Source organism: Salvelinus fontinalis, unplaced genomic scaffold, assembly GCF_029448725.1.
Source record: "Salvelinus fontinalis isolate EN_2023a unplaced genomic scaffold, ASM2944872v1 scaffold_0364, whole genome shotgun sequence".
NCBI lineage: Eukaryota > Metazoa > Chordata > Actinopteri > Salmoniformes > Salmonidae > Salvelinus > Salvelinus fontinalis.
Window position 1 is genome coordinate 50,492 of NW_026600573.1, and position 26,832 is coordinate 77,323.

At 42.7% G+C, this 26,832-nt stretch overlaps 2 protein-coding genes across 4 annotated transcripts; both read left to right on the top strand.

The window, feature by feature from the left end:
* The first annotated feature begins 290 nt into the window (after positions 1-290).
* LOC129845768 (retinol dehydrogenase 8-like) lies at positions 291-11,832 on the top strand. Its single transcript, XM_055913670.1, has 6 exons — positions 291-528; positions 5,900-6,061; positions 8,326-8,505; positions 9,075-9,168; positions 9,901-10,084; positions 11,030-11,832. Exons 1-6 carry the CDS (start codon positions 423-425, stop codon positions 11,258-11,260), a joined length of 957 nt encoding a protein of 318 aa, XP_055769645.1. The 5' UTR covers positions 291-422; the 3' UTR covers positions 11,261-11,832.
* A 503-nt stretch (positions 11,833-12,335) lies between these two features.
* LOC129845762 (zinc finger protein OZF-like) lies at positions 12,336-25,349 on the top strand. Of its 3 annotated transcripts, XM_055913663.1 has the most exons (4): positions 12,352-12,422; positions 17,735-18,068; positions 18,534-18,786; positions 18,920-25,349. In XM_055913663.1, exons 3-4 carry the CDS (start codon positions 18,540-18,542, stop codon positions 20,236-20,238), a joined length of 1,566 nt encoding a protein of 521 aa, XP_055769638.1. In that variant the 5' UTR covers positions 12,352-12,422; positions 17,735-18,068; positions 18,534-18,539; the 3' UTR covers positions 20,239-25,349. The 3 variants fall into 3 exon arrangements, with proteins under 3 accessions (XP_055769637.1, XP_055769638.1, XP_055769636.1); XM_055913662.1 differs by lacking the exon at positions 17,735-18,068 and having other exon boundaries at positions 12,336-12,422; XM_055913661.1 differs by lacking the exons at positions 12,352-12,422; positions 17,735-18,068 and adding an exon at positions 12,453-12,658.
* The last annotated feature ends 1,483 nt before the right edge of the window (positions 25,350-26,832 follow it).

The window sequence follows — 26,832 nt, forward strand, 5'->3', positions numbered from 1 at the left end:
GACAGGGGGGGGGGCCCAGGCCCAGGCCCAGGCCCAGGCCCAGGCCCAGGCCCAGGCCCAGGCCCAGGCCCAGGCCCCAGGCCCAGGCCCCAGGCCCAGGCCCCAGGCTTAGTCATTACTGTTCTACCGAGCTCAACAGAAGAGGTGGGGAGGCCACACCAGGTGACCAACCGACAGTGTAGCCTACGGGTTAGATAATCTTCGCGCAGGTCTGTGTAGTCCATGTGACTCTGGAGCGCCGTGTGTGTGTGTGTGTGTGTGTGCGTGCGTGCGTGCGTGTTATCCGCTTACAGTGGCTCTCAACGCAAAGCCCCTGTCATCTTGCTTGCGCTGCTGCTTGCTCATTCCCGATGTGCCAACTGGAAAGAGGAGAGAAGCGACGTTAGTTGTTTGAACGTTAAGGGGAAAACGTTAGGAGAGCCATGGCGAACTCAGGACAAAAAGTGGTGCTAATCACCGGTTGCTCCTCCGGGATCGGGCTGAGGATGGCGGTGATGCTTGCTAAGGACGAGAAACAGCGCTTTCACGGTAAGAGAGTAACCGCCAGTGCCTTCAGGAAGTATTCACACACCCTTTGACTTGTTCCACATGTTGTGTTACAGCCTGTATTTAAAATGTATACAGTTTAGATGTTTGGTCACTGGCCTACACACAATATCCCATAGTGTCAAAGTGGAATTATGTATATATTTTTAAATTGTTAGAAATTAATTTAAAAAAATGAAAAGTCTTCGGTCAATACTATGTAGGGAATAGGGTGCCATGTGACACTTACACAGCAGGTATCAACACTTACACAGCAGGTTTCAACACTTACACAGCAGGTTTCAACACTTACACAGCAGGTTTCAGCACTTACACAGCAGGTTTCAACACTTACACAGCAGGTATCAACACTTACACAGCAGGTTTCAACACTTACACAGCAGGTATCAACACTTACACAGCAGGTTTCAACACTTACACAGCAGGTATCAGCACTTACACGGCAGGTTTCAACACAGCAGGTTTCAACACTTACACAGCAGGTTTCAGCACTTACACAGCAGGTTTCAACACCTACACAGCAGGTATCAACACTTACACAGCAGGTATCAACACTTACACAGCAGGTATCAACACTTACACAGCAGGTATCAACACTTACACAGCAGGTTTCAGCACTTACACAGCAGGTTTCAGCACTTACACAGCAGGTTTCAACACTTACACAGCAGGTTTCAACACAGCAGGTTTCAACACTTACACAGCAGGTATCAACACTTACACAGCAGGTTTCAACACTTACACAGCAGGTATCAACACTTACACAGCAGGTATCAACACTTACACAGCAGGTTTCAGCACTTACACAGCAGGTTTCAACACTTACACAGCACGTTTCAACACTTACACAGCAGGTATCAACACTTACACAGCAGGTTTCAACACTTACACAGCAGGTTTCAACACTTACACAGCAGGTATCAACACTTACACAGCAGGTATCAACACTTACACAGCAGGTTTCAACACTTACACAGCAGGTTTCAACACAGCAGGTTTCAGCACTTACACAGCAGGTTTCAGCACTTACACAGCAGGTTTCCGCACTTACACAGCAGGTTTCAACACTTACACAGCAGGTTTCAACACTTACACAGCAGGTTTCAACACAGCAGGTTTCAGCACTTACACAGCAGGTTTCAGCACTTACACAGCAGGTTTCAACACTTACACAGCAGGTTTCAACACTTACACAGCAGGTATCAACACTTACACAGCAGGTATCAACACTTACACAGCAGGTTATAACACTGGTACACAACATAGATCACTTACATAGCAGGTTGTACCACTGGTACACAACATACATCACTTACATAGCAGGTTATAACACTGGTACACAACATAGATCACTTACATAGCAGGTTATAACACTGGTACACAACATAGATCACTTACATGGCAGGTTATAACACTGGTACACAACATACATCACTTACATAGCAGGTGAAACCACTGATACACATTGGAGAGAACACTTACACAGCAGGTTTCAACACATAGCATGGTTACATGTTTGTCTGTCTGCAGTCTGGGCTATGTAAGGCTCTGTGTACGTAAGATCATAGCAGGTTATAACACATAGCATGGTTACATGATTGTCTGTCTGCAGTCTGGGCTATGTAAGGTTCTGTGTACGTAAGATCATAGCAGGTTATAACACATAGCATGGTTACATGATTGTCTGTCTGCAGTCTGGGCTATGTAAGGCTCTGTGTACGTAAGAACATAGCAGGTTATAACACATAGCATGGTTACATGTCTGTCTGCAGTCTGGGCTATGTAAGGCTCTGTGTACGTAAGAGCATAGCAGGTTATAACACATAGCATGGTTACATGGTTGTCTGTCTGCAGTCTGGGCTATGTAAGGCTCTGTGTACATAAGAGCATAGCAGGTTATAACACATAGCATGGTTACATGTTTGTCTGTCTGCAGTCTGGGCTATGTAAGGCTCTGTGTACGTAAGAACATAGCAGCTTATAACACATAGCATGGTTACATGGTTGTCTGTCTGCAGTCTGGGCTATGTAAGGCTCTGTGTACGTAAGAACATAACAGATTATAACACATAGCATGGTTACATGTCTGTCTGCAGTCTGGGCTATGTAAGGCTCTGTGTACGTAAGAACATAACAGATTATAACACATAGCATGGTTACATGTCTGTCTGCAGTCTGGGCTATGTAAGTCTCTGTGTACGTAAGAGTGTGTATGTAAGTTACACATCATGGTTATTATGTCTCATCCCTGCTTAACCTGAGACCAATCAGTTAGAGTAGTAGCATTACCACTGCTCTCAGTGTCATAATGCCTGGTGGACGATACCTAAACCTCCAGGAGGGGCCCTGGCTGGGCCGCTTACTCCCCCACTTAGAGGCCTCATCCTGGGCCGCGGGCGAGCCAGAGGGTAGGGTGGGATGGGTATTCTTGGTGCTAACGCTAAGCTAGCCCCATAATAAGATCAACCCACGGTGCCAGGGCTAAATCAGACAGCAGACACGTGAGGTACAGGTAGTTCAGGGCCGTCTGGCTGCTATCTATAGAACAGTATAAGACAGTGTGTTTTAATCCTGGTTCTGAGGGGTGAACATGTGGTTGTTTTAATCCTCAACACTATTCAGTTGATTCCACTAATCAACACATCGTTAAACCTTTCACTAGTGGAATCAGCTGTGCGTTACTCAGAACCATGTGGTATAATGTAGGGACGCATAGGGTTAATTGTTATGTATAGAGTAGTATAGGATACTCAGAACCATGTGGTAGATATTAACCTGTATAGGGTTAATTGTTATGTATAGAGTAGTATAGGATTGTATAGGATACTCAGAACCATGTGGTAGATATTAACCTGTATAGGGTTAATTGTTATGTATAGAGTAGTATAGGATTGTATAGGATACTCAGAACCATGTGGTAGATATTAACCTGTATAGGGTTAATTGTTATGTATAGAGTAGTATAGGATTGTATAGGATACTCAGAACCATGTGGTAGATATTAACCTGTATAGGGTTAATTGTTATGTATAGAGTAGGGTAGGATAGTATAGGATACTCAGAACCATGTGGTATACACAGTTAGATGTAGACCAGCGATACGCAACCTGTGGTCCGTGGTCTGGCGCCGGCCCCTGGGATGATACTGAGCGGTCCATCAGATAGTTAGCTGACATAGATCTAGTTATACGGTTCGAATCCCGGGGTCTGACGGGACCCGGGAGTTGCTGGAATGAAATCCCAGATGCCGTTGCCTGTCGTTGTACCCTTGAGCAAGGCTCCTAACCCCCCCACAACTGCTCCACGGGCGCCCAGTGTGGCAGCCCCCTGCTCCAACCTCTCCAACCTGTATACAGGTGTCCTATCTGAATTTGATCACTCTGTTTTCGCAGGGAATTTTCCTGCACAGCAGAAAATTCTTAATTTGATATTTTTGAGGGACTTCTAAAGTTTGTAATTTCCACTGTAAATCTATAAACGTATCAACTACTACAAAAAGTTAAATTAATCATAATCCACATAATAATTCAAATTTCCTGTTGCTGCAGGATTGTTTTCCTGCTGTGAGAAACTAGTCAAATTAAAATGTAACATCGTGTGTCTTTCAGAGTGGTTGGGATGAATTGATTGGATGAATTGATTGGATGAATTGATTGGATGAATTGATTGGATGAATTGATTGGATGAATTGAATGAATTGATTGGATGAATTGGATGAACTGATTGGATGAATTGGATGAATTGATTGGATGAATTGAATGAATTGATTGAATGAATTGATTGGATGAATTGATTGGATGAATTTATTGGGTGAATTTATTGGACGGATTGGGTGAATTGATTGGGTGAATTGATTGGGTGAATTGATTGGGTGAATTGATTGGGTGAATTGATTGGATGAATTGATTGGATGAATTGATTGGATGAATTGGATGAATTGATTGGATGAATTGGAAGTCACATTTCGGTTTGACCTTGTATACAGATGATGAATAAAAGGATCTCAATCTTTTGATGGAGCTAAATGGTCCTTGGACATCAACTCATCCTCCTTCCCTCTCTAACCTCAAGGCTACCTGCCTATTGTTAGGTGTGTGTGTGTGTGTGTGTGTGTGTGTGTGTGTGTGTGTGTGTGTGTGTGTGTGTGTGTGTGTGTGTGTGTGTGTGTGTGTGTGTGTGTGTGTGTGTGTGTGTGTGTGTGTTTTTTCACCCTGAATGAACTGTCATATGAACATCATAATGTGCTACAAGAAGAGACCGACCTGGAAAAGGTCTCCATAAAGAAGGAGAGGAGGGAGGGGAGAGGGGGCGTGAAAAGGTTTCCATAAAGAAGGAAAGGAGGAGAGGGGGAGGGAAAAGGTCTCCATAAAGAAGGAGAGGGGGAGAGGGGGAGGGAGAAGGAAGGAGAGGGGGAGGGAGAAGGAAGGAGGGGGAGGGAGAAGGAAGGAGAGGGGGAGGGAGAAGGAAGGAGAGGGAGAGGGAGAAGGAAGGAGAGGGGGAGGGAGAAGGAAGGAGAGGGGGAGGGAGAAGGAAGGAGGGGAGAGAGGTGAGAAATAGCTACGAAGATCAACAATAGCCAGCTAGAAAGTAAATTCAGTCCTTTGGTATTATTATTATTATTATTATTATTATTATTATAATATCTTATAGAATGTGGTTTCCCCCCCGCCCTTTCCTCTCCTCCTCACCTCTCAACATACACATTCCACACACACACACACACACACACACACACACACACACACACACACACACACACACACACACACACACACACACACACACACACACACACACACACACACACACACACACACACACACACACACACACACACACAGAATAGAAAACCCCACCCACCCACACTCACACAAATAATATAAACATTCCATACTCAAACATGCACTTACATGCAGGGTTTGTAACTTCTGTTTAACACCAATGTATTACACACACTTACGTGCTCAAACACACACACACACACACACACACACACACACACACACACACACACACACACACACACACACACACACACACACACACACACACACACACACACACACAGTGTAATTTCTGTTTACTCATTATCAGGTTTAATCCAGTGAACTCTGTTTGACCCTAATCTCTCTCTCTCACTCTCTCTCTCTCTCTCTCTCTCCATGTCTCCCTCCCTCCCTTTCATTTCTCTCTCTCTGTACATCTCTCTCCCTCTCTTTCTCTTTGTTTACAAACCTCCCTTTCTCTCTCCGCCACTCCCTCTCTCTCTTCCCCTTCTCTCTCTCTCGCTCTCCCTCCAAATCTCTCTCTCTCCCACTCCCCTCTCGCCCCTCTCCTCTCTCTCTCTCTACAGTCATTGCCACCATGCGAGACCTGAAGCGTAAAGACAAGCTGGTGGAGGCAGCAGGTGATGCGTACGGGAAGAGCCTCTCTCTAGCTGTGTTGGACGTGTGTACGGACGAGTCAGTCAAACAGTGTATCAACGGAATCAAGGACAGACATGTAGACGTACTCAGTAAGGAACAACCTTTGTGATCTATGGACTTCTCTGAAGGGCTGTGTCCCAAATGGCAACCTATTCTCTATGTACTCAGGAAGGAACAACCTTTGTTTTTATGACGCAAGGCAACACTTCTGTCAAAATAAAACAGACCATAACTAAGGAACACATTTAGGATTTGAAAATCAAAAAAATCTATAAACCAGAGCCCATTATCTAAAAAATAAAAAAAAATAAGTATCTTTATTTAACTAGGCAAGTCAGTTTAAGAACAAATTCTTATTTACAATGACGGCCTACACCGGCCAAACCCGGACGATGCTGGGCAAATTGTGCGCCGCCCTGTTGGACTTCCAATCATGGGCCGGTTGTGATACAGCCTGGAATCAAACCAGGGTCTGTAGTGACACCTCTAGCACTGAGATGCAGTGCCTTAGACCGCTGCGATTCAGCCTGGAATAGAACCGGGGTAGACTATGTGTTGTTGTACGTTCTCAACTATACATCTCTTACGCACATCTATCTTAACCTCCCTCAACCCTGACCTTAACCATTAGGGATAAACCATGCAAAACTGACCTCAGTTCAAATCATAGTTCATTGAGAGACCGGAGAGGCCACAGTAAAACTGACCTCAGTTCAGGGCCATATGTATCATGTGTCTCAGGCTATGAGTGCTGATCTAGGATCATGTCCCCCTCCTGTCAATGTCGTCTTATTCATTGTGTTCTAGAAGGCAACATTTATCCTAGATCATCGCTCCTTAGATGCTTGATGTATACCAGGGGTACTCAACTATTCAGTGGTGTAAAGTACTTAAGTAAAAATACTTTAAAGTACTACTTAAGTCGTTTTTTGGGGTATCTCTACTTTGCTTTACTATTCATATTTTTGACAACTTTTACTTCACTATATTCCTAAAGAAAATAATGTACTTTTTACTCCATACATTTCCCCTAACACCCAAAAGTACTCATTACATTTTGAATGCTTAACAGGACAGGAAAATGGTCTAATTCACACACTTATCAAGAGAACATGCCTGGTCATCCATACTGCCTCTGATCTGGCTGACTAGCTAAACACACGTTTCGTTTGTAAGTTATGTTGGGGTGGTGGAGTGTTGCCCCTGGCTACCCGTAAAGAAAATAGAACATGGTGCCATCTGGTTGGCTTAATATAAGGAATTTGAAATGATTTATACTTTTACGTTTGATACTGAAGTATATTTTAGCAATTACATTTACTTTTGATACTTAAGTATATTTAAAACCAAATACTTTTAGACTTTTACTCAAGTAGTGTTTTACTGGGTGACTTTCACTTTCTATTAAGGTATCTTTTACTCAAGTATGACAACTGGGTACTTTATACACCACTGCAACTACTATTTGAGAAGGTCCGGTCACACACATTTCCTAGGTGGCAAAGGTCCTAGGTGGCAAAGGTCCTAGGTGGCAAAGGTCCTAGGTGGCAAAGGTCCTAGGTGGCAAAGGTCCTAGGTGGCAAAGGTCCTAGGTGGCAAAGGTCCTAGGTGGCAAAGGTCCTAGGTGGCAAAGGTCCTAGGTGGCAAAGGTCCTAGGTGGCAAAGGGATATTGTCATTCATCATCCTTGTGCGTTCTACTATTACAACTCTCAACAGCAGTAAGTTGAAAGCCCGACTGAGTTCCTAAAAGGTAGGGACCCGCGTATTTACCCTTTTTTTGATCCGGATCTGAACCGCGGTCCGTTAATTGAGTACGGCTGATACGTACTGTACAGGCCCAGGTCATAGACTGGGCTAAAGCCTGGTTATAACTCAGTGTAGTGGGAGACTGGGCTAAAGCCTTAGGTTATACTGCCTCTGTGTGGTGACTACTGGAACACAACTGAAGAGACTAGAGTGCTCTGATCACCAATGTGAACAGGGGTGTCACTCTTTCCTTCTTGTTTCCCTATTCCTTCTTCTCTCTTCTCCCCCTCGCCCCGCTTTCTCCCTCCCTCCCCCTCTCTACCTCTTTTCTCTCTCCTCCCCCCCTCCTTCTCCCTCTCACCTCTCTCTCCCCATCCTTCTCCTTTCCACTCGTTCCCACGTATCTCGCCCCTTCTCATCTCTCTCTCCCCCTCTTTCTCCCATCCTCCTCCCATTCTCCTCTCTCTCCTTCTCCCATTCTCCTCCCTCCCACCTCTCTCTCCCCCTCCTTCTCCCATCCACTCCCTCCCACCTCTCCCATTCTCCTCCCTCTCACCTCTCTCTCCCCCTCCTTCTCCTCTCCCTCCTCCTCCTCTCTCTCTCTAGTTAATAATGCAGGTATAGGTCTGGTGGGACCGGTGGAAAGCATCAGTATAGCTGAGATGAAGAGTGTGTTTGAGACCAACTTCTTCGGTGTGATCCGGATGATCAAGGAGGTGATGCCAGATATGAAGAAGAGGAAGGGAGGACACATCATAGTGGTCAGCAGTGTCATGGGACTACAGGGTACGGAACTATGCTTGATTGATTGATTGATTTATTGATTTATTGGCTGATATGAAAAAGAGGAGGGGACACACATCATAGTGGTCCAAGCGATATGTGGCAAATGGGATATGTTCACTTTTTCATAAAAGCACGAAACTCGGTACACTTGTACAGTTTGAGGCCCTGAAAATGTTCAGACGTGGAGGCATTGCAAAAACGCCTCTTGGCGGCCGTGGCGGCCATTTTTATATTCTGCCATAGCCGGTCAGTGTGTATTCCTGTCCTATCTGCTGAACCAAACATGAAAACACAGAAAAGGTGATGTTTACATCTATGTTTTGATGGTGAAGGATGACAATGGTTCCGTGTACAACATCATAAACAGTTTCTGAATATGATATAATGGTGGACTTTATGTAATGTGAAGAAATTCAATGTAAATCGCTGTTTCATAGAATATTATGTCTGTTGTTCATTTGAAAATTGGATGAAACCCATTTCTTAATGTTTTTACATAATGCTTGTCAACAGATGTGGTAGTAGTGGAGATCCTAATGAAATACTGAAATACTACTCTCTGATCTCAGGTGTGGTGTTTAATGACGTGTATGCTGCCTCTAAGTTTGCAATGGAAGGGTTTTGTGAGTGTCTGGCTGTACAGCTGCTCAAGTTTAACGTCACGTGAGTCTCTCTAACACAGCTAGCTATGTTTTCCAAAATTAATGTCTTTATTTTTTTATTTAATATGTATATTTTGTCGGGACGGACCAATTAAAACATACGATTAAAAACATGATCTCTCTTCTGTCCTTCTCCCCCTCTTTCTTTTCTCTCTCCTTCTCCCCCACTTTCTTTTCTCTCTCCTTCTCCCCCACTTTCTTTTCTCTCTCCTTCTCCCCCTCTTTCTTTTCTTTCTCCTTCTCCCCTCTTTCTTTTCTCTCTCCTTCTCCCCTCTTTCTTTTCTCTCTCCTTCTCCCCCTCTTTCTTTTCCCTCTCCTTCTCCCCCTCTTTCTTTTCTCTCTCATCCCTCTTTCCCTCCTTCTCCCCCTCTTTCTTTTCTCTCTCCTTCTCCCCCTCTTTCTTTTCTCTCTCCTTCTCCCCCTCTTTCTTTTCTCTCTCCTTCTCCCCCTCTTTCTTTTCTCCCTCCTTCTCCCCCTCTTTCTTTTCTCCCTCCTTCTCCCCCTCTTTCTTTTCTCCCTCCTTCTCCCCCTCTTTCTTTTCTCCCTCCTTCTCCCCCTCTTTCTTTTCTCTCTTCTTCTCCCCTTCTTTCTTTTCTCTCTCCTTCTCCCCCTCTTTCTTTTCTCTCTCCGTCCCTCTTTCCCTCCTTCTCATCCTCTCCCTCCTCTCCCCTCTCCTCTCCCTTCCTCCTTTCCTCCTCTCCCTCCCTTCTCTCCCTCCTCTTCCTCCCCCTAGTATGTCTATGATAGAGCCAGGCCCGGTCCATACAGAGTTTGAATCTAAGATGATTCAGGACGTCCGTCAGAAAGAGTTCCCTGGGGCCGATGCCGATACCGTCAACTACTTTAAAAACGTCTACCTGCCCTCCTCCGTCGACATCTTTGAGACGCTAGGACAGACCCCCGATGACATTGCCAGGGTTAGTCCACCTGTCTGAGTGTGTGTGTCGCCTACTCTCTCGCCCTCTGTCTCTCTCTCTACCCCCCCCCCTCTGTCTCTCTCTCTCCACCCCCCTCTCTCTCTACTCCCCCCCCTCTGTCTCTCTCTCTACTCCCCCCCTCTCTCTCCCTCTGTCTTTCTCTCCCTTTCCTCCCCCAGCAGTGCACTAACTAGTCTCTCTCTCCTTCTCTTCCTCCCCCAGCAGTGCACTAACTAGTCTCTCTCTCCTTCTCTTCCTCCCCCAGCAGTGCACTAACTAGTCTCTCTCTCCTTCTCTTCCTCCCCCAGCAGTACACTAACTAGTCTCTCTCTCCTTCTCTTCCTCCCCCAGCAGTGCACTAACTAGTCTCTCTCTCCTTCTCTTCCTCCCCCAGCAGTACACTAACTAGTCTCTCTCTCCTTCTCTTCCTCCCCCAGCAGTACACTAACTAGTCTCTCTCTCCTTCTCTTCCTCCCCCAGCAGTGCACTAACTAGTCTCTCTCTCCTTCTCTTCCTCCCCCAGCAGTACACTAACTAGTCTCTCTCTCCTTCTCTTCCTCCCCCAGCAGTGCACTAACTAGTCTCTCTCTCCTTCTCTTCCTCCCCCAGCAGTACACTAACTAGTCTCTCTCTCCTTCTCTTCCTCCCCCAGCAGTGCACTAACTAGTCTCTCTCTCCTTCTCTTCCTCCACCAGCAGTACACTAACTAGTCTCTCTCTCCTTCTCTTCCTCCCCCAGCAGTACACTAACTAGTCTCTCTCTCCTTCTCTTCCTCCCCCAGCAGTACACTAACTAGTCTCTCTCTCCTTCTCTTCCTCCCCCAGCAGTGCACTAACTAGTCTCTCTCTCCTTCTCTTCCTCCCCCAGCAGTGCACTAACTAGTCTCTCTCTCCTTCTCTTCCTCCCCCAGCAGTGCACTAACTAGTCTCTCTCACTCCCCTGTAGTGTACGAAGAAGGTGATTGAGCAGGGCAGTTCTGCACGGTTCCGGAACCTTACCAACCCGCTGTACACGCCCATCGTGGCACTGAAGTATGCAGATGAGACGGGCGGCCTGTCAGTGCACGCCTTCTACCATATGTTGTTCAACCTGGGGCCCCTGATGCACGTTAGCATGAAGGCTATGCAGTACCTGACCTGTGGATGTCTACGCTCCAGGACCATCTCCCCTAACTAGACATGGACACACACACACACACACACACACAAACACAAACACAAACACAAACACAAACACACACACACACACACACACACACAGAGAGAGAGACACACGCACAGACACACGGGCATGCAGAGACACACACACACACGGGTACGCAGAGACACACACACACACACAGAGACACACGAGCATACAGAGACACACACACACACACAGAGAAACACACGAGCATGCAGATACGCAAACACATGGGCACGCAGAGACAAGTGCCAGGCACACAGAGACACACACACACACACACTAGTATGCAGTACCTCACCTGTGGATGTCTGCGCTCCAGAAACATCTCACCCAACACACACACTCACACGGAGAGTCAAGACACACACTTTGAAGACAAACTCAAAACACCCCCTGCAGTTTTAAAGTGTTCCTCCCTCTGTGAGCTGCCATACTTTGTACTGTTTGTTTTGATAGAAGCAGAACCTCCAGAAGTTGAAATGTAACCTCTCTGTCTGTCTAACATAGACTATGTATGTATAGATACTATCTTGTATGTAATGTATGTCATTTTGAATAGAATGGATCGGCTCTATTTTGACATTAAAAGCTCTTTCTACCTTCTTGAGAAGTCCGTGATTTATATTGGAACAAAAATATGACATTCCGTTACTGTTGTCATGTTCCTTAATTATGGTTTTTGGGAAACATTCAGAATACCTGTTTTGGTCGTTAAAGATATAATATATTTGTATGATTATTCAACCTGAAAGAAGACATCAGTGAAGTTGAGATGAATGCAATGTGTAGTCGCTCCGTTAAACCACAAGATGGCACTATCGACACGTAATCAATTAATAACAGCTTGAGTAAAGAAGTTGCTTTCTTTGATCAGTGTGGAACCGTGATTAACTGCCAAAAGGGTCTTCAAGTCAATTCACATATGATCTGAGATTACTGGGTAAAATATAATGTTATCCTGCCTAGTTAAATAAAGGTTAAATAAAATATAAAATCCTATTCAGACAGAAAGATTAAATGAATTTGCGCAATATGCGCAGTCATGACGGTCTTGAGCCCACAGATATGTATTCTCGCGGGGACAGCGCATACCTCGTTCTGTTAAAACAGGGCATACAACAACAGCGGGCAACTTTCAAAATCAAGTGTCAAGGTAAAATCAAGCTTTCTATCATTTTATAGGACGTTTCCAAATACAACAAACAATTTAGTAGTCGTGTTATTTGTCCACGTTCACCCGATCAACATTGATTAGTTTATTGATCTAGCCAGCTTGCTAACTAGCCATTAGTAAACACCAAGCTACCTGTGGGCGCGCAAAATGGCGGTCAATGCAGATCATTTGTTTTGGTAGCTGAAGGAATTATTGGATTTCCTTACCCAAATAAGGTAATTTCTACGGTCATAAAACCCCGTATGAATATGGTTTAGTTTGTTTACCAAAGGAATTGATTACTTTCTGCAAGTTATTCACATATAAAAGTAAGTTTGCGACAACACTAATTTAGATAGCCAGATAAGATAGCTAGCTCAAAAACTAGCTTGTCGAACGTAACGTAAACTCGTACGTCGCCTTGGTCTGTACAATTGCCCTTATTTTAGCGCCCCAAAAACGTAATACTTCCAGATCAACTGTAATGGCAATACCATTGTAACGCACAATTTCTCCCCTTGCAAACATTATCAATTACATGACCTAAACGCTGCCAGTTTCTGCATAATTCAAGCAGTCAGGTCTTTTTAAAATGGCTGGTGGGGAAGCAAAACTAATGAGTGATAGTGAGAAGGAGAGCTTTTTTTTCACTCGATCTGTCCAATTTATCACCTTATCGCCTCTAAATTTTAAATAAAACAGTATAAAGAGTTTTATATAATGTGTCATTACAGACCTATTTGAAGGTTTGTGTCGCATTTGAATCAGTTTTTTTAGGGCGGTGCTAAAGTGATCTTAGAAGTAAACAGCTGCTTTGAGAATGATGATCGCATGCAATGATGACGCAAAAAAAGACTAGGTATCCCCCCTTACCCCGTTACGGGCCATTTCTTGTTTTTAAACGATGAGAGAAGTGCTACACCTGGTGGAGAGAGATTGTAAGACAGAAATAGTTGCTTTCTGCGTGCTGTACGTTATGACATGACACGTCACGATGTAACGGAGGGTCCGTTTTTTTCAACTTTTCTCCAATACTGTAGAGCCATTACCATGTCGATCAACGCTTGAATAGAAACCTAGTTCACACTCCCGATTTTGAAGTCAACACAGTCGCTACAGTCCCATTAGTTTTCTTTGTAGCCTCGTTTGAATGTTGCGGTTGCACACATTTGTACGGAATGGGGTGAGTTTACGTTACATGGCAACTTCCACGACCAGAACCAAAAGGAAAGAAATGGAGAGATCGTCAGATGGACAATTAACCACAAAAGATAGTGTGATTTTGCGTACTCCTCTTCAGAATGTAACTGTGGGGGGAAATACTGCAATGGGTGATGAAAATGTGGTGAGCACGGACAACAATACTCACAACTTGCGCCCCTCCAGTCCCCAGCTCAGGCCGTTACCTTACGACCCTGGCACTCCAGTCAAGCCACATGGGAAAAAGATGAGAGGCAAAGGGGGTATGTCACTTATTGAGATGCTAAACAATATTGTAATGCTTTTGACAGCAAAGATAGATGAAAGGGCAAATGGCTTGGAGGACATGGTTAGGGAGAATACGATGAAAATCGAGTCCATTAAAAAATCTGACCTTATCTTTGGAGAAGTGAAAAACCTCAAAAGTGACATGAAGAAAGTGGAAGTTATCTGCCAGGAAAATGAAAAGAAGGTGGCTGAACTCGAGCAAAAGGTGAATGAGGTGGAGAGATACCAGTACAGGTGGAACCTGAGGCTCCATGGAATTCCAGAGCAGGCGGGTGAGGACATCAAATGCAGAGTTGTTGACATCTGTGGAGCTGTCATTCCCGACTCAAAAGCCAAACTTCAGGAAAATGTAGACATCGTTCATCGTTTGTCGGTCAGTGCAGATCATTTGTTTTGGTAGCTGAAGGAAATGTAGACATCGTTCATCGTCTGTCGGTCAGTGCAGATCATTTGTTTTGGTAGCTGAAGGAAATGTAGACATCGTTCATCGTTTGTCGGTCAGTGCAGATCATTTGTTTTGGTAGCTGAAGGAAATGTAGACATCGTTTGGCGGTCAGTGCAGATCATTTGTTTTGGTAGCTGAAGGAAATGTAGACATTGTTCATCGTTTGTCGGTCAGTGCAGATCATTTGTTTTGGTAGCTGAAGGAAATGTAGACATCGTTTGGCGGTCAGTGCAGATCATTTGTTTTGGTAGCTGAAGGAAATGTAGACATCGTTCATCGTTTGTCGGTCAGTGCAGATCATTTGTTTTGGTAGCTGAAGGAATTATTGGATTTCCTTAACCAAATATGGCCATATGGTAATTTCTACGGTCATAAAACCCCGTATGAATATGGTTTAGTTTGTTTACCAAAGTAATTGACTCAAGGATCACGACGAGACCGAGGACAACCATCATCCGGTTCACCAACAGATCTACACGGGATCTTCTCTGGAGGAGATCGAAGAATTCTGAATTCCTCATCAAGCAAAAATGGAGGTTCACGGAGGATCTGACCTCAGCAGACAAAGTGACAAGAGAGAAACTCGGCTGCAGCTTGAAAGGCAGGGAAAACAATTTTTTATCGGTGCAAGAGTGATCATCGATGGGAAAGAAATGCGGCCAAATCAGAACCTTTTAGAGAGCCAGAGTCTAACTCGGACAGAACTGTCAGGCCAAAAAACAGATTGCCAGGTGAAAAGCAGCCTTTTATTATAAAAAATGTACACAAACACTTAAGTCTTGAATGAGAAAAGGCTGACCTGAAAGCTGGTAAACTAAACACTAACTATAGGTGAATAACTGCTTATTGTAAAGTCTACACAATGTCTCCCCCTTGTGGGAGTAAGAATACTTTGGTAACTTTATGACCAATATTTGTTTTGTTTTTTGTTGGAGAGGTTAATAATGGGATGGAAATCCTTTTGAGTTCCATATCCTTAGGAAAAGCTTATATTTGCATAACAAGGTTGTTGGTTGAAGTTTGTGTCTTCATCTCTTTGTTTAATTAATGTCAGGGGTATTCGTAATTTACTCAAGCGTAAGGATATTTTCCTGTAGTGCAAACGGTTTACTGCAGACTTACTTTCTACAAGAGACTCATGCTTGTTCTTTCGATCTAGCTTTTTTTTTAATCTATGGGGTAACGATATCTGGTTATCATATGGCAACAACCACTCTGCAGGTATCTGGTTATCATATGGCAACAACCACTCTGCAGGTATCTGGTTATCATATGGCAACAACCACTCTGCAGGTATCTGGTTATCATATGGCAACAACCACTCTGCAGGTATCTGGTTATCATATGGCAACAACCACTCTGCAGGTATCTGGTTATCATATGGCAACAACCACTCTGCAGGTGTAGCAGTTTTAAGAGGTGCATTTAAAGGGAAAGTCATCAGACTCACCACTCTGGATGTTGGTTAATTTTAACAGTGAATTTCAACTGTGACATGTTTTTATTAGGGAATATTTATGCATCCAACAACAAACAAAACAACAGGATATTATTTCAAGAATTTGAAGAAGAGATTAATAGAGTTATAGGTGTATTTCAGGATATCAAAATAATCTTAGGTGGAGATTTTAATTCTGTATCTAATGTGATGATTGACAGATATCCCCCTCCCAACAGATCCAACGTAGTTAATCCTGAGTTTAATAATCTATGTCTTGGTCTTGGATTAGTTAGTTAATCCTGAGTTTAATAATCTATGTCTTGGTCTTGGATTAGTAAATTAATCCTGAGTTTAATAATCTATGTCTTGGTCTTGGATTAGTTAGTTAATCCCGAGTTTAATAATCTATGTCTTGGTCTTACATTAGTTAGTTAATCCTGAGTTTAATAATCTATGTCTTGGTCTTACATTAGTTAGTTAATCCTGAGTTTAATAATCTATGTCTTGGTCTTGGATTAGTTTCTATTTGGAGATCTAAATAGCCTGATAAAAAGGACTTCTCTTGGAGTAACAAGGACGTGTCCAGACAGTCAAGAATTGACTTCTGGTTGATTTCTAATTCATTAGATAATACTGTAGTCAAGGTGTCAATTGAACCATCAGTTCTTACTGATCATAGTTATATTCTTATCTTTTAAATATGAATGGATCTGAAGTTAAACCGAATCGGACTTATTGGAAACTCAATAGTAGACTGTTGGAAGAGGATCATTTCAAGATGGATGCCAAAGATATTATACAAGACAATTGGAGGAAAGCCCAACTATTTTAGTCGTATGGGAAATATTGGGAATTAATGAAGTATGAAATAAAACAAACAGACATGAAGAGAGGTAAAGAAATTGCTGAACTTAAAAGATTGAGGGAAGATAAACTTGTTAAAGAAATCCTTTCTCTAATCTCTATGGAGGTCCTTGATGAAGAAGGAAAGAGTCAGTTCTTCTCTTTACAACTAGAAATGGACCGAATGTATGAAGAGAGAGCAAAAGGGGCATTTGTAAGATCAAGAAGGAGATGGTTGGAGGAAGGTGAAGAAGAAGAAAAAATTATAATTACAATTTAGAAAGACAAAAATTCAAAATCTACACATTCATAAGCTTAATATAGATGACAAAGAAAATGAAAACCCCCAAATATTTCCAAATATGTTTCAGAATTCTATGGTAATCTTTATACCAGTAATGCCTGTCCTACTAGTGACATATCTGCCTATCTAGACTCTGTCAAAGACTATGCAAAATTTATAGATGAAGAATTCCAAAAGTCTTGTGATAAAATTAATTCTAACAATGAAATAAAAAAAATTATCAGCAAGTTAAAAGAGAACAGATCTCCAGGGAATGATGGCATTATCAGTGAATTCTATACATATTATCAGGAGGATATTATTTAATTTATATTTCATGTTTGTAAGGAGGCAATTGATTTAGGGGTCCTGCCTGTTTCTATGACACAAGGCCTCATTTCTGTAATACCCAAACCAAACAAAGATTCTATGATGTTAGAAAATTGGAGACCAATCAAATTAATGAACAATGATGGAAAGCTACTTGCATCCATCTTTGCAGAAAGACTTAAAAAAGGTCTTGACCAAATCATTGATGAAACCCAATCTGGTTTTATGAAGGGTAGACATATATGTATTAATATTCGACTAGTATTGGACTTGATAGACTACAATGAGCACCTTATGGAAGATAGCGTTATTTTATTTGTAGACTTTTACAAGGCATTTGATACAGTTGAACAATATTTTATTTTTGAGACTCTTCAATTTTTTGGGTTTTGGTCATTGGTAAGAATTTCCCCAGTATCGCTACCTTTAGTACATACACTACTCTATTCAAATCCTCTGTTGCACATTGTGGCCTGCTGGAGGTCATTTTGCAGGGCTCTGGCAGTGCACCTCCTTGCACAAAGGCGGAGGTAGCGGTCCTGCTGCTGGGTTGTTGCCCTCCTACGGCCTCCTCCACGTCTCCTGATGTACTGGCCTGTCTCCTGGTAGCGCCTCCATGCTCTGGACCCTACGCTGACAGACACAGCAAACCTTTTTGCCACAGCTCGCATTGATGTGCCATCCTGGATGAACTGCACTACCTGAGCAACTTGTGTGTGTTGTAGACTCCGTCTCATGATACCACTAGAGTGAAAGCACCGCCAGCATTCAAAAGTGACCAAAACATCAGCCAGGAAGCATAGGAACTGAGAAGTGGTATGTGGTCACCACCTGCAGAATCACTCCTTTTTTGGGGGTGTCTTGCTAATTGCCTATAATTTCCACCTATTGTCTATTCCATTTGCACAACAGCATGTGCAATTTATTGTCAATCAGTGTTGCTTCCTAAGTGGACAGTTTGATTTCACAGAAGTGTGATTGACTTGGAGTTACATTGTGTTGTTTAAGTGTTCCCTTTATTTTTTTGAGCAGTGTATATATATATATATATCATACACACACACACACACATTTTTGTAATAATGACAATGGCAACAATACTGAATTAATAATGAACACTTTTATTTTAACTTAATATAATACATAAATACACACACAGCTCTGAAGTGACAATGATACTGATACTATTTCCTGTGGAATATTTAGCACATTATATCCCTTTATTATTTAGTGAAACTCACCTTTCACTTGTTGTGCTTCCTCTTTTGGATCCATCTCTAGACTTCCATGTCTGAACTCAAGTCCACTGAGTCCCCGGGTTCTTACTGTGGTGTTCCAGCCCAGAAAAGCTCACAGTGGGGTCCAGAGATGGTCTCAGTGAAGCTGGAGGACTGCAGTCAAACACTGGAACTTAATGTGATTGTCAAAGAGGAGGTGGAGGAGAGAGGAGTCAAAGAAGAAGAGGAGAACAGGGACGTGTCTGCTCCAGATCTAGAGGAAGAGGAGGCAGCAGTAGATAGTATCACTGACCCAGGTAAGTTCAGGTGGCGAGTACGGAGAGAGGTTGGTGCCTATTGTAGTGCTTCTGCTTGCATCAAAAGTATTTTAAAGCCCCTTTCAATGTTTCCTTTCTAATTCTAACCCCATATCTGTTCATATTCCCACAGGAGAGATCTCCAACCCAGGTTCAGACAGTGAGCCCAGTTCCACAGCATCAGGAAACCATAAACAACACAGACGGAGGAACTCAAGACAGAAACATCACCACTGCATGGACTGCTTCACTAGTTTCTATGAGCCAGAGGAGTTGAGAAGACACACTTGTAGGCCCCACTCCTGTTCTGATTGCAGAGACAGTTTTATTTGTCCGATTCACCTCAAATCACACCAACAAAGTCTAAAAATAAAGAAGACATACCCGTGTGGTCAATGTGAGAAGAGATTTCAGACGCCAAGCAGCTTGAAGTTGCACCAGCTTACTCACACAGGAAAGAAGTCGTACCACTGCTTTCAGTGTAGGAAGACTTTCGGTTGGTCATTCAATTTGAAGAGACACCAGAAAATACACACAGGGGAGAAACCTTTCCACTGCTCCCAGTGTGGAAAGAGCTTCAGTCAGACAGGAGACCTAAAGAAACACCATAGAATACACACAGGAGAGAAGCCTTACCACTGCTCTGAGTGTGGGAAGAGCTTCAGTATAGAAGCAAATCTAAAGGAGCACCAGAAAATACATACAGGAGAGAAGCCTTTCCACTGCTCCCAATGTGGTAAAAGCTTCAGTCGGTTAAGAGAACTAAAGAAACATCAGAGAATACACACTGGGGAAAAGCCATACATCTGTGATCAGTGTGGGAAGAGTTTCAGTCAAACAGGAGTCCTAAAGAGACACCAGCTAACTCACACAGGAGAAAAGCCTTTCAACTGCTCCCAGTGTGGGAAGGATTTCAGTCAGTCATCACTTTTGAAGAGACACCAGCTAACTCACACAGGAAAGAAGCCTCACCACTGCTCTCATTGTGGAAAAAGTTTTAAATTGGAAGGAAGTCTTCAGAGTCACCTGAGAATACACAATGGAGAGAAGCCCCACCACTGCTCCCAATGTGGGAAGGCTTTCAGTCAGGCAGTAGACCTAAAGAAACATCAGAGAATACACACAGGGGAGAAGTCTTTCCACTGTTCTCAGTGTGGGAAGACTTTCGGTCGGTCATTATTTTTGAAGCGACACCAGAGAAGACACACAGGGGAGAAGCCTTTCCACTGCTCACAATGTGGGAAGACCTTCAGTGAAAAAGGAAATCTAAAGCAACACCAGAGAAGACACTCAGGAGAGAAACCGTACAGCTGTGATCAGTGTGGGATTTGTTTTAAATGGAAACAAAGCCTGAAGGAACATCAGGAGGCAAAGCACAGTGCTGTGCCCAACTCTAACCTTATAATGGAGTTGCCAAGCTGGGCATCTACGTATCTAACTAATATTGACTGACTGACAAAAAACATTCTGTTAATTTCTCTGGGATATGTGGGATGGTAGCGTCCCACCTAACCAACAGCCAGTGAAATTGCAGGGCGCCAAATTCAAAACAACAAATCTCAATTAAAATTCCTCAAACATACAAGTATTATACATCATTTTAAAGATAAACTTCTCGTTAATCCAGCCACAGTGTCTGATTTCAAAAAGGATTTACGGCGAAAGCACACCTTGCGATTATGTTAGGTCAGTACATAGCCACAGAAAAACACAGCCATTTTCCCAGCAAAAGAGAGGAGTAACAAAAAGCAGAAATAGAGTTAAAATTAATCACTAACCTTTGATGATCTTCATCAGATGACACTCATAGGACTTCATGTTACACAATACATGTATGTTTTGTTCGGTAAAGTTCATATTTATATCCAAAAATCTGAGTTTAGGCGGGACGCTACTGTCTCACTTGGCCAAAAGCCAGAGAAAATGCAGCGTGCCAAATTCAAATAAATTACTATAAAAATCAAACTTTCATTAAATCACACATGAAAGGTACCAAATTAAAGCTACACTGGTTGTAAATCCAGCCAACATGTCAGAATTCAAATAGGCTTTTCGGCGAAAGCAAACAATGCTATTATCTGAGGATAGCACCATTGTAAACAAAGAGAGAGAAGCATATTTCAACCCTGCAGGCGCGACACAAAAAGCAGAAATAAAAATATAGTTCACTTACCTTTGACGAGCTTCTGTTTTTGGCACTCCAATATGTCCTATAAACATCATTATTCGATTAATTCCGTCGATATATATCCAAAATGTCCATTTATTTGGCGCGTTTGATCCAGAGAAACACCGGTTCCAACCTGTGAAAAGTGACTACAAAATATCTCAAAAGTTACCTGTAAACTTTGCCAAAACATTTCGAACTACTTATGTAATACAACTTTAGGTATTTTTTAAAGTAAATAATCAATAAAATTGACGATGGGATCAAATCAAATTTATTTATATAGCCCTTTGTACATCAGCTCCGTACAAGTGCTGTACAGAAACCCAGCCTAAAACCCCAAACAGCAAGCAATGCAGGTGTAGAAGCACAGTGGTTAGGAAAAACTCCCTAGAAAGGCCAAAACCTAGGAAGAAACCTAGAGAGGAACCAGGCTATGAGGGGTGGCCAGTCCTCTTCTGGCTGTGCTGGGTGGAGATTATAACAGAACATGGCCAAGATGTTCAAATGTTCATAAATGACCAGCATGGTCAAATAATAATAATCATAGTAGTTGTCGAGGGTGCAGCGAGTCAGCACCTCAGGAGTAAATGTCAATTGGCTTTCCATAGCCGATCATTAAGAGCATCTCTACCGCTCCTGCGGTCTCTAAAATGTTGAAAACAGCAGGTCTGGGACAGGTAGCATGTCCGGTGAACAGGTCAGGGTTCCATAGCAGCAGGCAGAACAGTTGAAACTGGAGCAGCAGCACGGCCAGGTGGACTGGGGACAGCAAGGAGTCATCATGCCAGGTAGTCCTGAGGCATTGTCCTAGGGCTTAGGTCCTCCGAGAGAGAGAGAGAGAGAGAAAGAAAGAAAGAGAGAATTAGAGAGAGCATACTTAAATTCACACAGGACACCGGATAAGACAGGAGAAGTACTCCAGATATAACAAACTGACCCTAGCCCCCCGACACATAAACTACTGCAGCATAAATACTGGAGGCTGAGACAGGAGGGGTCAGGAGACACTGTGGCCCCATCCGATGATACCTCGGACAGGGCCAAACAGGAAGGATATAACCCCACCCACTTTGCCAAAGCACAGCCCCCACACCACTAGAGGGATATCTTCAACCACCAACTTACCATCCTGAGACAAGGCCGAGTATAGCCCACAAAGATCTCCGCCACGGCACAACCCAAGGGGGGGGTGCCAACCCAGACAGGAAGATCACGTCAGTGACTCAACCCACTCAAGTGACGCACCCCTCCTAGGGACGGCATGAAAGAGCACCAGTAAGCCAGTGACTCAGCCCCTGTAATAGGATTAGAGGCAGAGAATCCCAATGGAGAGAGAGGAACCGGCCAGGCAGAGACAGCAAGGGCGGTTCGTTGCTCCAGAGCCTTTCCGTTCACTTTCACACTCCTGGGCCAGACTACACTCAATCATATGACCCACTGAAGAGATGAGTCTTCAGTAAAGACTTAAAAGTTGAGACCGAGTCTGCGTCTCTCACATGGGTAGGCAGACCATTCCATAAAAATTGAGCTCTATAGGACCTGCCTCCAGCTGTTTGCTTAGAAATTCTAGGGACAATTAGGAGGCCTGCGTCTTGTGACCGTAGCGTACATGTAGGTATGTACGGCAGGACCAAATCGGAAAAATGGGTAGAAGCAAGCCCATGTAATGCTTTGTAGGTTAGCAGTAAAACCTTGGTATCAGCCCTTGCCTTAACAGGAAGCCAGTGTAGGGAGGCTAGCACTGGAGTAATATGATCAAATTTTTTGGTTCTAGTCAGTGCTAAATACTGCTGCTACAATCCTAACTAAAGTTTATTTAGTGCTTTATCCGGGTAGCCGGAAAGTAGAGCATTGCAGTAGTCTAACCTAGAAGTAACAAAAGCATGGATAATTTTTTCTGCATCATTTTTGGACAGAAAGTTTTTGATTTTTGCAATGTTACGTAGATGGAAAAAAGCTGTCCTTGAAACAGTCTTGATATGTTCGTCAAAAGAGAGATCAGGGTCCAGAGTAACGCCGAGGTCCTTCACAGTTTTATTTGAGACGACTTTACAACCATCAAGATTAATTGTCAGATTCAACAGAAGATCTCTTTGTTTCTTGAGACCTAGAACAAGCATCTCTATTTTTTGTCCGAGTTTAAAAGTAGAACGTTTTCAGCCATCCACTTCCTTATGTCTGAAACACAGGCTTCTAGCGAGGGCAATTTTGGGGCTCCACTATGTTTCATTGAAATGTACACCTGTGTGTCATCCGTATAGCAGTGAGTTAACATTATGTTTTTGAATGATATCCCCAAGAGGTAAAATATATAGTGAAAACAATAGTGGTCCTAAAACGGAACCTTGAGGAACACCGAAATTTACAGTTGATGTGTCAGAGGACAAACCATTCAGAGACAAACTGATATCTTTCCAACAGATAAGATCTAAACCAGGCCAGAACTTGTCCGTGTAGACCAATTTGGGTTTCCAATCTCTCCAAAAGAATGTGGTGATCGATGGTATCAAAGGCAGCACTAAGGTCTAGGAGCACGACGGCAGATGCAGAGCCTCGGTCTGACGCCATTAAAAGGTCATTTACCACCTTCACAAGTGCAGTCTCAGTGAAATGATGGGGTCTAAAACCAGACTGAAGCATTTTGTATACATTGTTTGTCTTCAGGAAGACAGCTTATTCAAAAAAGATTGAGAGGAATGGAAGATTCAATATAGGCCGATAGTTTTTTATATTTTCTGGGTCAAGGTTTGGCTTTTTCAAGAGAGGCTTTATTACTGCCACTTTTAGTGAGTTTGGTACACATCCGGTGGATAGAGAGCCGTTTATTATGTTCAACATAGGAGGGCCAAGCACAGGAAGCAGCTCTTTCAGTAGTTTAGTTGGAATAGGGTCCAGTATGCAGCTTGAAGGTTTAGAGGCCATGATTATTTTCCTCATTGTGTCAAGAGATTTAGTACTAAAACACTTGAGTGTCTCTCTTGATCCCAGGTCCTGGCAGAGTTGTACAGACTCAGGACAGCTGAGCTTTGGAGTAAAACGCAGATTTAAAGAGGAGTCCGTAATTTGCTTTCTAATGATCATGATCTTTTCCTCAAAGAAGTTCATGAATTTTGTACTGCTGAAGTGAAAGCCATCCTCACTTCGGGAATGCTGCTTTTTAGTTAGCTTTGCGACAGTATCAAATTTCGGATTGTTCTTATTTTCCTCAATTAAGTTGGAAAAATAGGATGATCGAGCAGCAGTGATGATCTGTGTTCAATACAGGATTAAAACAAACTGTAGCTAGTTTTCTGGTCATGCGCCTCTAACAAACAGTACACTTCAAGTGACTCACGGTCAAAATGGCCGTACTTCTTCATTACACAAAGGAAAAACCCTCAACCAATTTCTAAAGACTGTTGACATCCAGTGGAAGCGTTAGGAACTGCAAGAAGGTCCCTTAGAATTCTGGATTCCCAATGAAAACTCGTTGAAAGAGTGACCTCAAAAAAATCTTAATGGTTTGTCCTCTGGGTTTCGCCTGCTAAATAAGTTCTGTTATACTCACAGACATGATTCAAACAGTTTTAGAAACTTCAGAGTGTTTTCTATCCAAATCTACTAATAATATGCATATCTTATCTTCTGGGGATGAGTAGCTGGCAGTTGAATTTGGGTATGCTTTTCATCCAAATGTGAAAATGCTGCCCCCTATCCTAGAGAGGTTAAACCTCTTTTAAATATATATTTGACCTTCTAACACTTTATTTAGACAGCCAAAAACACAGGGGACGACAGGAAATGGTTAGGGTGGACACAGGAATTGAAAACCGGTCTCCAGGGGGGAGTAGAGTACATGCAACTGGCTGCGAGTGTTAACGCTATACAACAGGTTATTATTCTGTGACACTTGAAATTAATTTTTAATATTCTCATATGGAAAATGTACTAAAGAGTTATGGCATGTGGATCATATCCTCCTGAAATCCATTCAGTTTCAATCTGCATAAGTCAATACTTTCTAAACTAAACTTCCATTATCTCAATTCCACCAAGACACACACCTCTCGGGAACATTTGATGTGCATATTGATGTCATTTCACCAGACTGCACATGTATCTGCTTAATGTTTTTCTGCTTAACAGTTTCTCTGGGTGATGTTTGACTTGTGCTTCCCGTGACTGTGTTTTTATATGTGTATATTTATATTGTATTATTCAGGGCACATTTGAAGAAGAGACCTAGGTCTCTATGTCTTCCCAGGTCAAATAAAGGTCAATACATCACTAATAATAATGACCTGATTTAGAAAGTAGAGGCCAGTAGAGGCCAGACATAAGGGAAGGCTGTTGTCTGTATTAACCAGTGATCTACTATAATGCAGGGTAAAAAAATAAAATAAGGACAAGATGAGCACGTTTTTATTTTGGTTTTATTCACCATGCAGAAAACGGGTTCCACCAGCTTGTTACTGTGCACATCCATCCATGTCAATGATATGGCATGCACAGGTTAATAAGGTCATCCACCATCAATTGACTGTTGGCACGGGATGCCCCCCCCACCTACACTATAGAGTACCATTACACACCATTTTCGATCTCCTTAACCCATCAGAGTGTAAGGCCTGTGTAAACCAGGGGGGGGGGGGGTTCTACTCAGGATTATGTAGCTATTTGACTTAATTCTAAGAAACCTTGATGTATCAAAGAAATCTATCAAACAATTATTTGATGACAAAGTATTTTTGGACTTACTGCTGTTAGTCTATACAAACACACTGAATAACAGATAGTCCATACAAACACATTGAATAACAGATAGAATAACAGATAGTCCATATCTGTTATTCAATGTGTTTGTATGGACTAATAGCAGTAAGGACTATCACATTGAATAAGAGATAGTCCATACAAACACATTGAATAACAGATATAACTGAATAACAGATAATAACAGATGGTCCATATCTGTTATTCGATGTGTTTGTATGGACTATCTGTTATTCAATGTGATAGTCCTTATTGCTATTAGTCCATACAAACACATCGAATTACAGATAGTCCTTACTGCTATTAGTCCATACAAACACATTGAATAACAGATAGTCCTTACTCCTGTTAGTCCATACAAACACATTGAATAACAGATAGTCCTTACTCCTGTTAGTCCATACAAACACATTGAATAACAGATAGTCCTTACTCCTGTTAGTCCATACAAACACATTGAATAACAGATAGTCCTTACTCCTGTTAGTCCATACAAACACATTGAATAACAGATAGTCCTTACTCCTGTTAGTACATACAAACGCATTGAATAACAGATAGTCCTTACTCCTGTTAGTACATACAAACACATTGAATAACAGATAGTCCTTACTCCTGTTAGTCCATACTAACAGATAGAATAACAGATAGTCCTTACTCCTGTTAGTCCATACAAACACATTGAATAACAGATAGTCCTTACTCCTGTTAGTCCATACAAACACATTGAATAACAGATAGTCCTTACTCCTGTTAGTCCATACAAACACATTGAATAACAGATAGTCCTTACTCCTGTTAGTACATACAAACGGCTCTGATTTGGCAGTTTCAGCAACCCTTTTCTAGTTGTTTGTTGTACTGGCCCAACACTCCTTATATGGTACCTACAAGTCACACCGCTTTCTCAGCCAATCACGGCTTAGTTATTCCCACATCTCCTCTCCCTTTCTAGTCCGAGTGAGTGAGATCTCCTAGTGACAAGGTGTACAGCTGATTAGTTTTCCTACAGCTTGACTTGTTGTGTGTGCGTTCAAATACCAAACCACAGGCATACTATCCACAGTTACCCATTAACGAACCAATACGTTGGGTCATAAACCTGTTCTAAAGACATCTGGACT